The sequence below is a fragment of the Colias eurytheme genome, chromosome 28 (genome assembly GCF_061535395.1).
Source record: "Colias eurytheme isolate Ceu_HAF_F1 chromosome 28, ilColEury1 Martin Lab GWU primary, whole genome shotgun sequence".
NCBI lineage: Eukaryota > Metazoa > Arthropoda > Insecta > Lepidoptera > Pieridae > Colias > Colias eurytheme.
Genome location: NC_143007.1, coordinates 5,175,834 through 5,191,468, shown reverse-complemented (window position 1 = coordinate 5,191,468; position 15,635 = coordinate 5,175,834). Strand labels below are relative to the sequence as shown.

The 15,635-nt window shown below is 35.2% G+C and overlaps 2 protein-coding genes and 2 long non-coding RNA genes across 4 annotated transcripts; all 4 read left to right on the top strand.

Annotated features, from left to right (window-relative positions):
- The first annotated feature begins 661 nt into the window (after positions 1-661).
- On the top strand, positions 662-1,536 carry LOC149896645 (uncharacterized). Its single transcript, XM_090117724.1, has 3 exons — positions 662-928; positions 1,178-1,241; positions 1,384-1,536. The coding sequence occupies exons 1-3, from the start codon at positions 716-718 to the stop codon at positions 1,440-1,442; spliced, it is 336 nt and encodes a 111-aa protein (XP_089973850.1). The 5' UTR covers positions 662-715; the 3' UTR covers positions 1,443-1,536.
- Positions 1,537-4,293: 2,757 nt separating this feature from the next.
- LOC149896644 (uncharacterized) lies at positions 4,294-5,012 on the top strand. The gene is made up of 2 exons (XR_016458317.1): positions 4,294-4,524; positions 4,828-5,012. It is a non-coding gene; the product is annotated as an uncharacterized LOC149896644 (long non-coding RNA).
- Positions 5,013-7,203: 2,191 nt separating this feature from the next.
- On the top strand, positions 7,204-9,796 carry LOC149896643 (uncharacterized). The gene is made up of 3 exons (XM_090117406.1): positions 7,204-7,230; positions 8,483-8,755; positions 9,742-9,796. Exons 1-3 carry the CDS (start codon positions 7,208-7,210, stop codon positions 9,794-9,796), a joined length of 351 nt encoding a protein of 116 aa, XP_089973532.1. The 5' UTR covers positions 7,204-7,207.
- Positions 9,797-13,393: 3,597 nt separating this feature from the next.
- Positions 13,394-14,112, top strand: LOC149896642 (uncharacterized). The gene is made up of 2 exons (XR_016458302.1): positions 13,394-13,624; positions 13,928-14,112. It is a non-coding gene; the product is annotated as an uncharacterized LOC149896642 (long non-coding RNA).
- Positions 14,113-15,635: the final 1,523 nt, after the last annotated feature.

Below are 15,635 nucleotides of genomic sequence, written 5' to 3'. Positions count from 1 at the left end.
CGAATAAACGACTTGTGTATGAAGAATGGGTCACTAGTTTTTTTTATAAATTAATTAATAAAGAGAGCATAAAATGTTTAGTCTACAGTCTACACCTAATATTAACTATATATAGGCAACTAGCATGTGCTCCGCGGTTTTACTCGCAGTGCTCCGCTCCTGTTGGTCTTAGCGTGATGATATCATAATATAGCCTTTCTCGATAAATGGGCTATCTAACACCGAAATAATTTTTCATATCGGACCAATAGTTTCCGAGATTAGCGCGTTCAAGTGAACAAACAAACTCTTCTGCTTTATAATATTAGTATAGATTAATAATTATCAAAATTCGTTACTTGCTTCATTGATCGTGAGTCAAATAAAATTTAATATTATTTCGTACGCCTTCGTGCCGCCCATAATTATTCTTAGCCGCCAAACATCTTCCTCCCATCGCATCGTGGCGATAATTAATTGATTAGTATTCCGTTTCAGTATTTTTCGAATAACTGCGGGTGCATATTTAGAAGATCATTATCACACTGTTTTACCGATACCGTTCTACAGATAATTATCTAATTAATACTTTGTATTCAGTAAAGAAATATACGGGCAAACAATTAAAAAACACTGATGAATCGAAACTTACACTGTATAAAAGCAAAAGTTTTCCAAAAATTTTCACAGTTTCAAAGTTCGAACTTCGCAGTTCCCGCTATATTTAATTTCAAAAATGGCGTCAAAGTTCACAATTATTTTCGCTGCGTTCTGTGTATTTTATCTTTTGGTAAAAGTTGACAGTTCTTTCATAAAACCAAATAATGTTCCTAGGGTCGGCAGAAGCAATGAAGCTGATGGCCCTTTTGATCAAAGTATGATGGGATATGTAATTAAAACAATTCCAAGTAAAAATATTCCAAGAATGGGAAGAAGAAATTTTGATTCAGTAAGAAAATTTTTACTATTTTAAAAATGTGCACAACCATATTGTTAATTGTTATATTTTAAGCTATTGCATAGCTTCTATCGCGGGCCTTGAGCGCGGGGACCGAATCGAGAAATTCCGTAACGAAAAAACCTCACGCTGCCCACTCCGACGGGCACGGAGGTGTGGCTTGATGGCATGCTATGCAATAGCTTTACCGCGGCAGTCCCCGAGTGCCACACGTCTTTTTTATTTTATTTTGTTTTGCAGGGCAGTCGTTTTGATATTCCTAAACTGTATCAGCTCCCGGCAAATGATATGCAATATTATGGAGGTGAGGTTCTTATTATTTTAATTTTTAAACGAAATTCAAAATTATATTCTTATTATTCTAAAATATGGTTCTAATGTTCTATCAATAGATAGAAAATAGGATGCTAAAAATGGTTTAAAGCTTAGGTAATGTTTTTTTACAGATGAAAACAATTTGCAAGGCGAACAAGAGCAAGAACAACAATTTTTCGGGAACAAGTAAATAAAGAAGTCACCATTTTAAATACCGAATGATCAATAAAGTTTGTGAGCAGTTCTAGTCCCTAATTAATTCAACCTAGTTAATAAATGATGCATCAATATAACTATCTTTTATTGAAATCCTTATATTATTATTATTTTGTTGTCACCCTAGCGGCTAGGTTGTCTATTACATTAGATAAAGATTGCTTACAATTTAACTCAAATATCTAATCTAAATTCTAAACACAGTTTCTGTAGGTTGAAATTTGATAAAATTAAAATGTTGAAACTTTGTGTTCATACTTAGTCACTCGTAAAATTATTTTGTGGATAAAATTAAACAAGCCAAATAATCTCGTCTTATTATATATATATAAATCTCGTGTCACAATGTTTGTCCTCAATGGACTCCTAAACCACAATATAACCGATTGCAATAAAATTCGCACACCATGTGCAGTTCGATCTAACTTGAGAGATAGGATAGTTTAAACATGTAGGTACCACGGGCGAAGCCGGGCGGACCACTAGTTGTAAATATAAATGAAAGGATATATACCGTAAAACGGGGTGAATAAGGACTCAGGGGTGAATAGGGTCAAATCGAGGAATCTAGTTTCGAAGCCACAAAATAAAAAAACAAGAACTTCCAATTGCTACCTTTTTTTTCTTCTAAAAGTAGAATATATTATCTTCTAACTGGCAACACCGAAGCATTGTGAAGTTAGGGCGTATTCAGAAAGAAAGCTTGAAACTTATAAGCGCTTATCGGTGCTTGTCATGTTCATATATTTTCCTGCGCGGGTTACCAGCACTGACAGGAAAATATATGAACATGACAAGCGCCGATAAGCGCTTATAAGTTTCAAGCTTTCTTTCTGAATACGCCCTTAGTAAAAGGTGTCAAAAATCTTTTTTCAAATAAGACTGTAGATGTGAGGTTGCGGTATTGTCCCATAAGTTGACCGTTTTTTGGAAATTCAAGTGTTTTTTTGACAACGTGTGGAGTTAGCCAACGATATAATATCTTTAGGAAGCTACACAAAAAGAGAAAAGTCTAGATTTTACATAGTTTTTGTTTGCGATCGTTTTCTTTAAAACCTCTGGGATTATTTATTTTTCGAGGTGAATAAATACGGTAACGGGGTGACAAGGGACGGCTAAAGTACAAATAGAGTCGCCTATACTTGGTAAATAGGGACATATGAAAGTTGATTAGGAACGGTAAAGTTTGAATAGGGTCAGGGCTGCTACAACATGAATTGAACATTTTACCGCATTGTTTTGCATGATTTCACTTTTTATTAAAATAAGGAATTTTCATTTTATGCATGCGTACAAGGCGAACTAATGAGATGTAATAAGAGATACATAGGTACGTACTTGTATGATTTAAAAAACAAGCCTACAAACAAATAATAAAAGTACGTAGTGTGTTTAACTAACAATATATGGGTCTTCGTTGTTTTATACATTTTAATATTTAACTTTTACGGTTTCTTTATTCTGTGAATTTCTTTACGCTTTTTTTTCAACATAAAAAAAACCTGGAGGTTCTAAATTCGACTGTATGTTTTTTGTTTGGTTTGTATGTGGCGCTATTACTCCGTCATTATCGTGAATTGATTTTGATTATTTTTTTGTTGTATCATAGGATATAACATCAGAGCAGGCCTCATAATAAATTTTATCAAAATTGGTTCATCATTTTTTTTAGAAAATTGACGAAAAAGATAAACATGTATGCACATTTTTACAGAGATTTTATAGTAATATTATAACGCTAAGTAGCTTTCTGCAAGATATCGAAGTCGATCGGTTTTAACGTTTTTAGCGTACAATAAAAGATTTTGGATTTATTGTATTATTTTTATTTCCAAAAATTTTAAATTTAATGAAGAAAATTAAACTTTTAGCAGAAGGTAATTAGTTCTTTTTTTTAAATAGGAAAGAGACAACCCTACTAGTTTTTCCCAAGTTACCCATGTCTCGTTCCAGGTCACCCCACTTCAAGTATGAATAGGGACAGCCTATATTTTTCTTAAAATATCTAAATTTTACCTAATTCTGGGGATATTTTTAACATTTACGAAAAGTATTAACTGCCGGAAACCCTTGGAAAGAGTTATCAATATTGCATTCGTCCTACAACATCGATTAATTTCAGTGACAAGTTCGATTTTGTCCCTTTTCACCCCATTTTACGGTACCAACTATTACAACTTTTCTAATGTAATGCAGCTAGAGCTGCCATAAAATTTTACACCAAAAAGCTACTTGCATTGGGATAAATTCACAATAAGGGCTACGGTTAAATCGCCTTGGTTTTTAATTTTGAACCGAAAATCTTATGATTATAACTTACTTACTATGATTATCACTTAATGATCTAAGACTTTATAGGATAGATGGAAGCGGCTCAATTTAATTTTTAAACCCGCAATTTTGTAATTAAGAAAATGAGTAAAAATATCATACAGCATTAGCAATCGCGCAATGTAGGTAATTCCCAGTCCAAAGGAATGGAATCAATGGAATCAATGGAACGACATGGAAACTATACGCCTGAGTGCAAGACATGCATAATGGGTGATTGCTGCGCAGATTTTAACGAACAACGGATTAGCAGCTAAAGTCTAAAAATACTAATATATTATTTATATTAGTATTTTTAGTATTTATATTATATTAGTTAATATATTATTTTTCTCTTTGTTATTAGCTCCAGCCAATAGCGGGACTCCACAGGACTCCACCAATGTCCAGCATAAAATAAGTTTATCAATAAGCATGCGCCTTTGTCAATTATTACTGTCATTGTCAATTTTAACTTGTTAAACTCACCTATAATTGAAATTCTTACCAACCACAGAACAGTAAAGTAGATAGAAGTGTGATGTGGGCGTGGCCCACGTGTCACTTGTAAGGTAAGATCACCTAACTTGCTCTCAGTTGTGCGCAGAAAAATATTCGAGTCGGTTGTCAGCTGTCAAACCTTTTTTCCGTATTTATTCATTAATTAGGACGTGTTGTTCGGTATAAGAGTGCAAAAATGATAGCAGACGAAATAATATCAGCAATGGAGGCATTTCATACCATCGGTAAGTCTTATTTTTATTTATTTTACATATAATATTTTATGTTATATCTTCGCTTGTAATTTGTCAAAATTGTATACAAATATCTAGTCAAAATGAACCTTAATCCGTAAGAAATTAGTACTATTATAGATTGAACAGCAAACAAGAATTTCTGGAATATTATTGCAATAAACAAACGAATGTCGCTTTAGTGATGCTTGTGGCGCATATCGACAGTATCGATACTTTAGAAAAGACAAACATTATAAATATTAAATTTTATTTTATTTTTCCTTAGCTTTCATTTGTCCAATTTATTTACAGATTTCCCAAAGAGGCTAATTTAAAAGAGAAATGGATAAATGCAACGTGACGAGTTAACTGAATGCCGAACAGCACTAAGCAGTCTAACAAAGGCCATCGATACAGCAAACCTACGGCAGTTCCAAGATTTAAAATAATGCATATTTTCTGTTTGTATTTTGTAAATATAGATTAATACTATTCTATTCCGTTTTTTATTTAATAATAATAATATAAAAAGCGGTACTTAGTAGTAATAAACATACTCCAAAATGTGACACATTATACTATACTCGTATAATAGAAAGAAAAAAAAATACACAAAAAATATTTATTTGTGAATTATCGATATCTCGATATCGATAACAAGGCTGACATCCCTCAGGGCATAGCATCAGATAAATATCAAGTTAATGTCATTAATGTTGAGTGACACAAATTTCAACCTTATCTCTATGTGTTGAGGTTCAAAGTTATATCTATCGAAAACTAACGCCCTCTGTTGTGGAGTAGCTGAATGTTTTTCGAATTTGGAATTTCTGTGCAATGAGAAACAAAACAGCTAATATACCTAGAGATGTTATACTAAAATAAACCGTAACATGGTGCGTTAGGGTACATATTGAAATGCTGAATTTATAACCTAAGTCAGTTTTTACTCAAATTAAGCTGTCCAATCAAAGGCATAGTTTACTTGTAGTGTACTGTATAACTATCGGTTTAAATGTGTGGGTTTGGCGACACTGGTTTTCATACTAATTATGACATTATCGCACTTCTATTTGTTTTTATTGTTCTGTGTTACCAACTTTATCACAACTAATAAACTAAAATTATAATTTACACCTAGATTAATTTACTATAAATATATAATATATATTAACAATATTGAGTAGCCTATTTCGTTTGTTTTTAATTAACTCTCATATCATTTATTATCTGTCTGAATTAACAGTACTAATTTTTATGTTGTGTATCTATATATTGTGTTTGTCTCTTTTTGTTTTAGGTATATCTGTGTTTTGATTGACATCGGTATATTAATGTTAGTTTCTCAAGCGTGTATAAAGGCCGCTGCATACGTGACGGGAAAATACCTCGGACGGGACGTGAGCGGGACGGGCACGTGATTGCCTCGTTCACAACGGGAACGTGGAGCAAACGCATACGCACCGTGACGTGATTCTGATCTAACGTGCTAGTGTTGTGAACAACGAAAGATGGATTTTTCAATTCAAGAATTGGCTTTAATTGCTATTGCTCTAGATGACGAAGAAGCTACGACCGTCAAGAAAACATTAACATCTTTGTAATCTACATTCTGCAAATAAAGAAATTTGAATTTGAATTTAAACTAAACAATACTGTTTTTGATTTATAAGCTTAAGATGTTTCATTTTTATATTTTTGGTAATAATGCCGCCATAAAACAAAAATATTATGCACTAAAATTATTTTGGCATTTTAAACATAAAATACCTACGTAATTCAGAACACGATGAAGTGTCACAGGAATCATCATAGGTGAAAAGGACTAAGTATAGTTAGGAATACCACAATATCTAAATATCTAAATATTGTGGGTTCGCTATACTATACAACGCTGGATATGAGCGAACACATTCGATTAGTTTTTCGTCGTCCATTTTCGATACTTGGAAGGCGTCACTACTAATCTCTCCGGCACGAACGGAGCGACTGTGCATACGTAGCGAAATCACGGACGGGACGGGGCACGTGCGGGACGGGACGTGCTAAACATCGTCGGCGACGATATTTTTCCCGTCCACGTTCCCGTCCCGTCGATGTTCCCGTGACATATGCGTATTTGGATACATTTTGTATGCAACGATGTTTCCAAAACTTCCCGTCACGTCCCGTCCGGGTAAAATCCCGTCACGTATGCAGCGGCCTTTATCTTCCCAACGTGACATTGGCAGAATTGTACTCAAACAAAATTGCCACCCTTCGAAAAAATTGAATTGAATTCTTCCCACTTCCCAGTTTTTAAACGATCGCCGCGGCCGATCTTCGATCGGCTTTAATATTTTTGTGGAAGTTTAAATAATTTTATATAAAACATTCTATGCTAGAAGATATATTAAATCACAGGCTAAAATGAAAATCAATATAATTTTTGACTAATTTAATACTTTTCGGGCTACCTTCAACATTTAGTTTTATTTTTGATATTCGACATATTTAGCAACAAAATTTGAAGGTATGCATGTGGAGGCTGCAAATTATATAAATTTTTAATATTTTACATGTCTGGTTATTTTTAACGAGTATCTTTTTCTTATTCATTTCGTCAATAATTATCAAAATTTTGATTTTTATTTTGTAATCTAAGTTAAGTACCATAATATTTATCCTTTGTTTTATTGTTTCAGTTATTAAAATGGCACCTGTAAATACAAGCAGGTATGTTTCAATGTGTGTGTTATATTTTTACTAGCTGTCCTCCCCGGCTTCGCCCGTGGTACATATTTACGTTTTCTCTACATAAAAACCATCCTTGTACTTCAAGGAATATAATAAAAAAAGAATTATCGAAATCGGTTCAGCCGTTCTCGAGTTATATACCAACACATTTTGCGATTCATTTTTATATATAAGAAGATATCTAGTGGAGCTAAAACAATTGCTTATGTATTGTTGAAGATATTAAAAACTAGCAGTCCATCTTGGCACTGCCCGTGGTACAATACAAGGCTTACAACACTCAGGGTTCACAAACATATCAAAAGCTCAAAGACTTTTGAAATAGGTCTAGTGGTTCCTGACATTAGTGCTTTGTAAAAAACAGGCAAATTCTTCAGCCTTTAATATATTGTTAGTATGTAATACGAATTTCTCAAATCGGACCAGTATTTGCTAAGATTAGCGCATTCAAACATACAAACATCAGCTTTAAATATTAGTATAGATTGCCTGAGCTCAAACAAAAAAGACACATTCATAACCATTTTAGAAATGTTCCTCAAATATCTATAATAATAATAACACTTTATAGTTTATACTTGGAGGAAATATTTTCACTAAAAAATTACTTTACCAAGTAATATATAATATTTTATTTTTATTACTGGGCAAATTATTGTCAGAAGAAAATAAACAGATATGATTTAATTATAAAAAGATTAGTTTTTATTAACAACAAGTTCTGCTTTTCAAGTGATTTTGCTTACTTCCAAGTATTGTTTACAATATATAAAGGATGTTTATCAAATCAGAACATTACATAGTGAAGAATGCAACAGGCAGCTGACAGCAATCCTATGTCTTTATCATATCAACACTAAAAGGGTTTTGGCAATAAAAGGGAAAATACTAACACATTTCATAAATAATGTATGACTTTCATTGTATAATTAATAATTAAATGGTAATGTTAATTAATATGATGAATTTCTGAGTTATATAGAAAAAATTTCTTTTATAAGAAATCTAGTCAATTACTTTTTTAAATAACTAGCTTTCTGCCTTGAGTTTTGTCTGTTTTGATAAAACACACATAGTTTCTGTTCTCATAGGATTTCCGGGATAAAACCTATCTTATCTCCTTTCTCAGACTTCAAGCTATCTTTGTGTCAAATTTCATCCAAATTGATTCTACAGATTTAATAGATGAAATTGTTCATAAGTTCATAGGTACTACCTTTTTTTTTTACAGGGGAAAACCAAAAGATGAAATACCATCCGAGTTCAAACTACAATGGCTGAACAGGACATTACAATTCATAAAAAACGACAAGGAATTAAAATTGCAGTATCCAGAACTGCCGATGGATAGAGTAAAGTTCCTCCAAGATATGATATCTTGCAGAAACTATGATCTAGGTCTTGGTTATAGGCAATTGTATTTGCCTCTATGGGAGGCGTTAAAAATTATCGGGGTGAAATACGACTTCAAAATGCGATTAGCGAGCACTAAGAATGATACTGGGTAAGTTTTTTAATCTTAATCTTAATACTATTATAAAGGTGAAAGTTTGTAAGTATGGATGTATGGATGTATGGATGTTTGTTACTCTTTCACGTAAAAACTACTGAACCGGTTACAATGAAATTTAGCACACATATAGAGGGTAACTTGGATTAACACATAGGATAGGTTTTATGCCGGAAATCCCACGGGAACGGGAACTATGCGGGTTTTCCTTTGAAAACGCGGGCGAAGCCGCGGGCGAAAATCTAGTATATAATAATACTAGCCCGCGGTTTCATCCGAGTAATAGAGTTTTTCCTATTTATCCTATGGGAATATCAGAATAAGAAAACGCTAAGTTACTCATTATTACATCAGTTATCTGTCAGTGAGAGTCCCCTCAAAATTGGTCCAGCCATTCTAGAGAATAGCCGGTACAAACAGACAAAATTACTATTATGTTATCAGTGGAGTGTAAAAACTAAAAATAAACTGATGAAATTATTATATTGACATCAATTCTTGTTAAATGTGAAAACTGCATTGCGAATTGGTGATTTATAATTTAATTATTATTATTTATAAACAGTAGCGAATTGAAAATATATGAATTTTTTGAAACTATTATTATCAGACCAGACTGACTTATGAGTGTACAAGTCATACACAAAACAACAATAATTTTTTTATAGTAGGATGCCAAGTTCAAATAGTCATATTTAAGTTAAATAATTCGGTCAAGATGTTTTAAAGGATAACCAAAACCATTTTACGCGCATTGCTCCGCTCTTGTTGGTCTTAGCAAGATGATATATAACCTATAGCCTTCCTCAATAAAAGGGCTATCTCACACGGAAATAATTTTTCAAATCGGACCAGTAGTTCCCGAGATTGGCGCGTTCAAACGATCAAACAAAATCTTCAGCTTTATAATATTAATACCTATAGATTTTTAAGCTTTAAAACTATATATTAAATATTATAATAAGCATGTTTTTTTTCAGAGTTTTATCCTTGGAAAAGATTTCGAAGAACATGAAGCCAGAAATGGTTTGGTAAGTTTTATTTTTTTCAATATTCTGTGAATTTCTGTGAATTTCTTTACGCTTTTTTTTTTTTTTTTTTTTTTTTTTTTTTTTTTTTTTCAACATAAAAAAAACCTGGAGGTTCTAAATTCGACTGTATGTTTTTTGTTTGGTTTGTATGTGGCGCTATTACTCCGTCATTATCGTGAATTGATTTTGATTATTTTTTTGTTGTATCATAGGATATAACATCAGAGCAGGCCTCATAATAAATTTTATCAAAATTGGTTCATCATTTTTTTTTTTTAGAAAATTGACGAAAAAGATAAACATGTATGCACATTTTTACAGAGATTTTATAGTAATATTATAACGCTAAGTAGCTTTCTGCACCCGGACGAGTGCTGGTAATGGCAATGGATTGGTTGGGTGGAAGACTGAAAAAACTCTTTACCCAATGTCTTCTTGACGGCACTTTTCCACGCCAATGGAAGATAGGAAGGCTTGTGTTGTTACGAAAAGAAGGCCGTCCAATGGACTCTCCTTCGGCATATAGGCCAATAGTCCTATTGGACGAAGTAAGCAAGCTTTTCGAGCGAGTAATTGCTAGTCGGCTGGTTCAGCACTTGGAGGGTGTTGGTCCCGATCTAGCCGACTGCCAGTTTGGTTTTAGGAGGCGGCGCTCAACTCTCCACGCAATCTTGCGTGTTAAGAATATAGTGGACCAAGCAGTTGCTCGTGGCAAGTTCGTCATCGCGGTGTCTCTAGATATAGCCAACGCATTCAACACCCTTCCTTGGGCTACGATCAGGGAAGCATTACGGTTCCACGGGGTGCCTCCTTACCTGTGCCATATCGTGGAATCGTACTTATCTGAGAGGTGGGTTGAATATCCTGGGAGGCTTGGCTGGCAGCGCCGAGAAATCACATGTGGTGTTCCACAGGGGTCGGTTCTGGGACCACTCCTGTGGAACATTGGTTATGATTGGGTGCTGCGAGGTGCCACTGTCGAGGGTACCGAGTTGACATGTTATGCCGACGACACTTTGATAACTGCTGGAGCGAAGACTTTTGCTGAGGCAGCCTTGCTGGCAGAGACTGGAACAGCCCAGGTAATCGCACGGATCCGTCAAATAGGTCTAGAGGTTGCCCCATCTAAATCGGAAGCTATATGTTTCCGCGGTTCACGACGAGCTCCTCCACCTGGGTCTTGTCTGAATGTGGGAGGAGTGTCCATTGCCATTCAGCCGTCAATGAGGTATCTGGGACTCATATTGGATAGCAAATGGACCTTCTATCCGCATTTCAAATGTCTGTCGCCCAAACTTCTACGAGTAGCGGGCGCTCTAAGTGGTTTACTGCCCAATATTAAGGGACCAAATGAATCGTGTCGCAAGCTGTATGAGGGGATTGTGCGGTCGATGGCTCTTTATGGAGCTCCTGTCTGGGCTGACTCGTTGACGAGCCGAAATATCAGCCTCTTACGTAGGCCTCAAAGGATGATGGCAATCAGAGTCGCCCGGGCATACCGTACAGTCTCTTATGACGCAGCTTGCTTACTAGCGAGATGTCTCCCCTGGGACTTGGAAGCGGAGATTCTCTCAACCATGTTCCACTGGCGAGAAGACGTAGGCCTGCATCGGAGCATATCTCCTATAGATATGGACAGGCGTAGGGCCAGACTCCGACGACAGGCCACGGAGGCATGGGCCAGACGGCTAGGGAACGCGCAATATGGCATGGTGTCTATCCATGCCATTTTGCCTATATTTAGGCAATGGATGACAAGGCGCCACGGCTCGCTTTCTTTCCGTACGACACAGATTCTGACGGGGCATGGTTGCTTCGGTAAGTATCTGTGTCGAATAGGAAAACAGCCAAATGCTGCCTGTCACCATTGTGATTGTGAGGAGGATACGGCTCAGCACACCTTGGAGTCGTGTCCGGCGTGGATAGCGGAACGCGATGCACTGCGTGCTATGGTTGGATCTGACCTCTCACTTCCGACCGTAGTTGGTGCTATGTGTGAAAGAGAGGATGCGTGGATGGCAGTGCTGTCTTTCTGTGATGCAGTGATGTCACAGAAAGAAAGTGCTGAGCGCGACCGGGAGCGTAGGAATCCCGTGCGTCGCAGAGCACGCCGCAGGGGACGTCGGGTCACTTAGGAGACCTGACGAGCTCCTGCCTTTATCGTTGCAGAGTGTGCGCGGCGGGGGCTGCGCACATTCAATAGGCAACGCGAGGAGGGTGACAGACTGTTGTGGCTGCAGTCTGTTGCAGTGATAGGCATGCGCGTAGGGTAGTCGCGACTACATTCGAGTGGATTGCCAATGGCAGGCGCGCGAGGGGTACCGTGAGCGTTCCTACCGGAGATCCCGGGATCCCCTCTTTACTTGCGCGGTAGTAGGCCACCGTGAGGTTTTAGTCAGTAGGAGTCTGACATAACCGTGCTGTTGCCCCCGAAGCAGTCGGTATTCATGATGAATTTCCTCACGTTAAAAAAAAAAAAAAAAAAAAAAAAAAAAAAAAAAAAAAAAAAAAAAAAAAAGTAGCTTTCTGCAAGATATCGAAGTCGATCGGTTTTAACGTTTTTAGCGTACAATAAAAGATTTTGGATTTATTGTATTATTTTTATTTCCAAAAATTTTAAATTTAATGAAGAAAATTAAACTTTTAGCAGAAGGTAATTAGTTCTTTTTTTTAAATAGGAAAGAGACAACCCTACTAGTTTTTCCCAAGTTACCCATGTCTCGTTCCAGGTCACCCCACTTCAAGTATGAATAGGGACAGCCTATATTTTTCTTAAAATATCTAAATTTTACCTAATTCTGGGGATATTTTTAACATTTACGAAAAGTATTAACTGCCGGAAACCCTTGGAAAGAGTTATCAATATTGCATTCGTCCTACAACATCGATTAATTTCAGTGACAAGTTCGATTTTGTCCCTTTTCACCCCATTTTACGGTACCAACTATTACAACTTTTCTAATGTAATGCAGCTAGAGCTGCCATAAAATTTTACACCAAAAAGCTACTTGCATTGGGATAAATTCACAATAAGGGCTACGGTTAAATCGCCTTGGTTTTTAATTTTGAACCGAAAATCTTATGATTATAACTTACTTACTATGATTATCACTTAATGATCTAAGACTTTATAGGATAGATGGAAGCGGCTCAATTTAATTTTTAAACCCGCAATTTTGTAATTAAGAAAATGAGTAAAAATATCATACAGCATTAGCAATCGCGCAATGTAGGTAATTCCCAGTCCAAAGGAATGGAATCAATGGAATCAATGGAACGACATGGAAACTATACGCCTGAGTGCAAGACATGCATAATGGGTGATTGCTGCGCAGATTTTAACGAACAACGGATTAGCAGCTAAAGTCTAAAAATACTAATATATTATTTATATTAGTATTTTTAGTATTTATATTATATTAGTTAATATATTATTTTTCTCTTTGTTATTAGCTCCAGCCAATAGCGGGACTCCACAGGACTCCACCAATGTCCAGCATAAAATAAGTTTATCAATAAGCATGCGCCTTTGTCAATTATTACTGTCATTGTCAATTTTAACTTGTTAAACTCACCTATAATTGAAATTCTTACCAACCACAGAACAGTAAAGTAGATAGAAGTGTGATGTGGGCGTGGCCCACGTGTCACTTGTAAGGTAAGATCACCTAACTTGCTCTCAGTTGTGCGCAGAAAAATATTCGAGTCGGTTGTCAGCTGTCAAACCTTTTTTCCGTATTTATTCATTAATTAGGACGTGTTGTTCGGTATAAGAGTGCAAAAATGATAGCAGACGAAATAATATCAGCAATGGAGGCATTTCATACCATCGGTAAGTCTTATTTTTATTTATTTTACATATAATATTTTATGTTATATCTTCGCTTGTAATTTGTCAAAATTGTATACAAATATCTAGTCAAAATGAACCTTAATCCGTAAGAAATTAGTACTATTATAGATTGAACAGCAAACAAGAATTTCTGGAATATTATTGCAATAAACAAACGAATGTCGCTTTAGTGATGCTTGTGGCGCATATCGACAGTATCGATACTTTAGAAAAGACAAACATTATAAATATTAAATTTTATTTTATTTTTCCTTAGCTTTCATTTGTCCAATTTATTTACAGATTTCCCAAAGAGGCTAATTTAAAAGAGAAATGGATAAATGCAACGTGACGAGTTAACTGAATGCCGAACAGCACTAAGCAGTCTAACAAAGGCCATCGATACAGCAAACCTACGGCAGTTCCAAGATTTAAAATAATGCATATTTTCTGTTTGTATTTTGTAAATATAGATTAATACTATTCTATTCCGTTTTTTATTTAATAATAATAATATAAAAAGCGGTACTTAGTAGTAATAAACATACTCCAAAATGTGACACATTATACTATACTCGTATAATAGAAAGAAAAAAAAATACACAAAAAATATTTATTTGTGAATTATCGATATCTCGATATCGATAACAAGGCTGACATCCCTCAGGGCATAGCATCAGATAAATATCAAGTTAATGTCATTAATGTTGAGTGACACAAATTTCAACCTTATCTCTATGTGTTGAGGTTCAAAGTTATATCTATCGAAAACTAACGCCCTCTGTTGTGGAGTAGCTGAATGTTTTTCGAATTTGGAATTTCTGTGCAATGAGAAACAAAACAGCTAATATACCTAGAGATGTTATACTAAAATAAACCGTAACATGGTGCGTTAGGGTACATATTGAAATGCTGAATTTATAACCTAAGTCAGTTTTTACTCAAATTAAGCTGTCCAATCAAAGGCATAGTTTACTTGTAGTGTACTGTATAACTATCGGTTTAAATGTGTGGGTTTGGCGACACTGGTTTTCATACTAATTATGACATTATCGCACTTCTATTTGTTTTTATTGTTCTGTGTTACCAACTTTATCACAACTAATAAACTAAAATTATAATTTACACCTAGATTAATTTACTATAAATATATAATATATATTAACAATATTGAGTAGCCTATTTCGTTTGTTTTTAATTAACTCTCATATCATTTATTATCTGTCTGAATTAACAGTACTAATTTTTATGTTGTGTATCTATATATTGTGTTTGTCTCTTTTTGTTTTAGGTATATCTGTGTTTTGATTGACATCGGTATATTAATGTTAGTTTCTCAAGCGTGTATAAAGGCCGCTGCATACGTGACGGGAAAATACCTCGGACGGGACGTGAGCGGGACGGGCACGTGATTGCCTCGTTCACAACGGGAACGTGGAGCAAACGCATACGCACCGTGACGTGATTCTGATCTAACGTGCTAGTGTTGTGAACAACGAAAGATGGATTTTTCAATTCAAGAATTGGCTTTAATTGCTATTGCTCTAGATGACGAAGAAGCTACGACCGTCAAGAAAACATTAACATCTTTGTAATCTACATTCTGCAAATAAAGAAATTTGAATTTGAATTTAAACTAAACAATAATGTTTTTGATTTATAAGCTTAAGATGTTTCATTTTTATATTTTTGGTAATAATGCCGCCATAAAACAAAAATATTATGCACTAAAATTATTTTGGCATTTTAAACATAAAATACCTACGTAATTCAGAACACGATGAAGTGTCACAGGAATCATCATAGGTGAAAAGGACTAAGTATAGTTAGGAATACCACAATATCTAAATATCTAAATATTGTGGGTTCGCTATACTATACAACGCTGGATATGAGCGAACACATTCGATTAGTTTTTCGTCGTCCATTTTCGATACTTGGAAGGCGTCACTACTAATCTCTCCGGCACGAACGGAGCGACTGTGCATACGTAGCGAAATCACGGACGGGA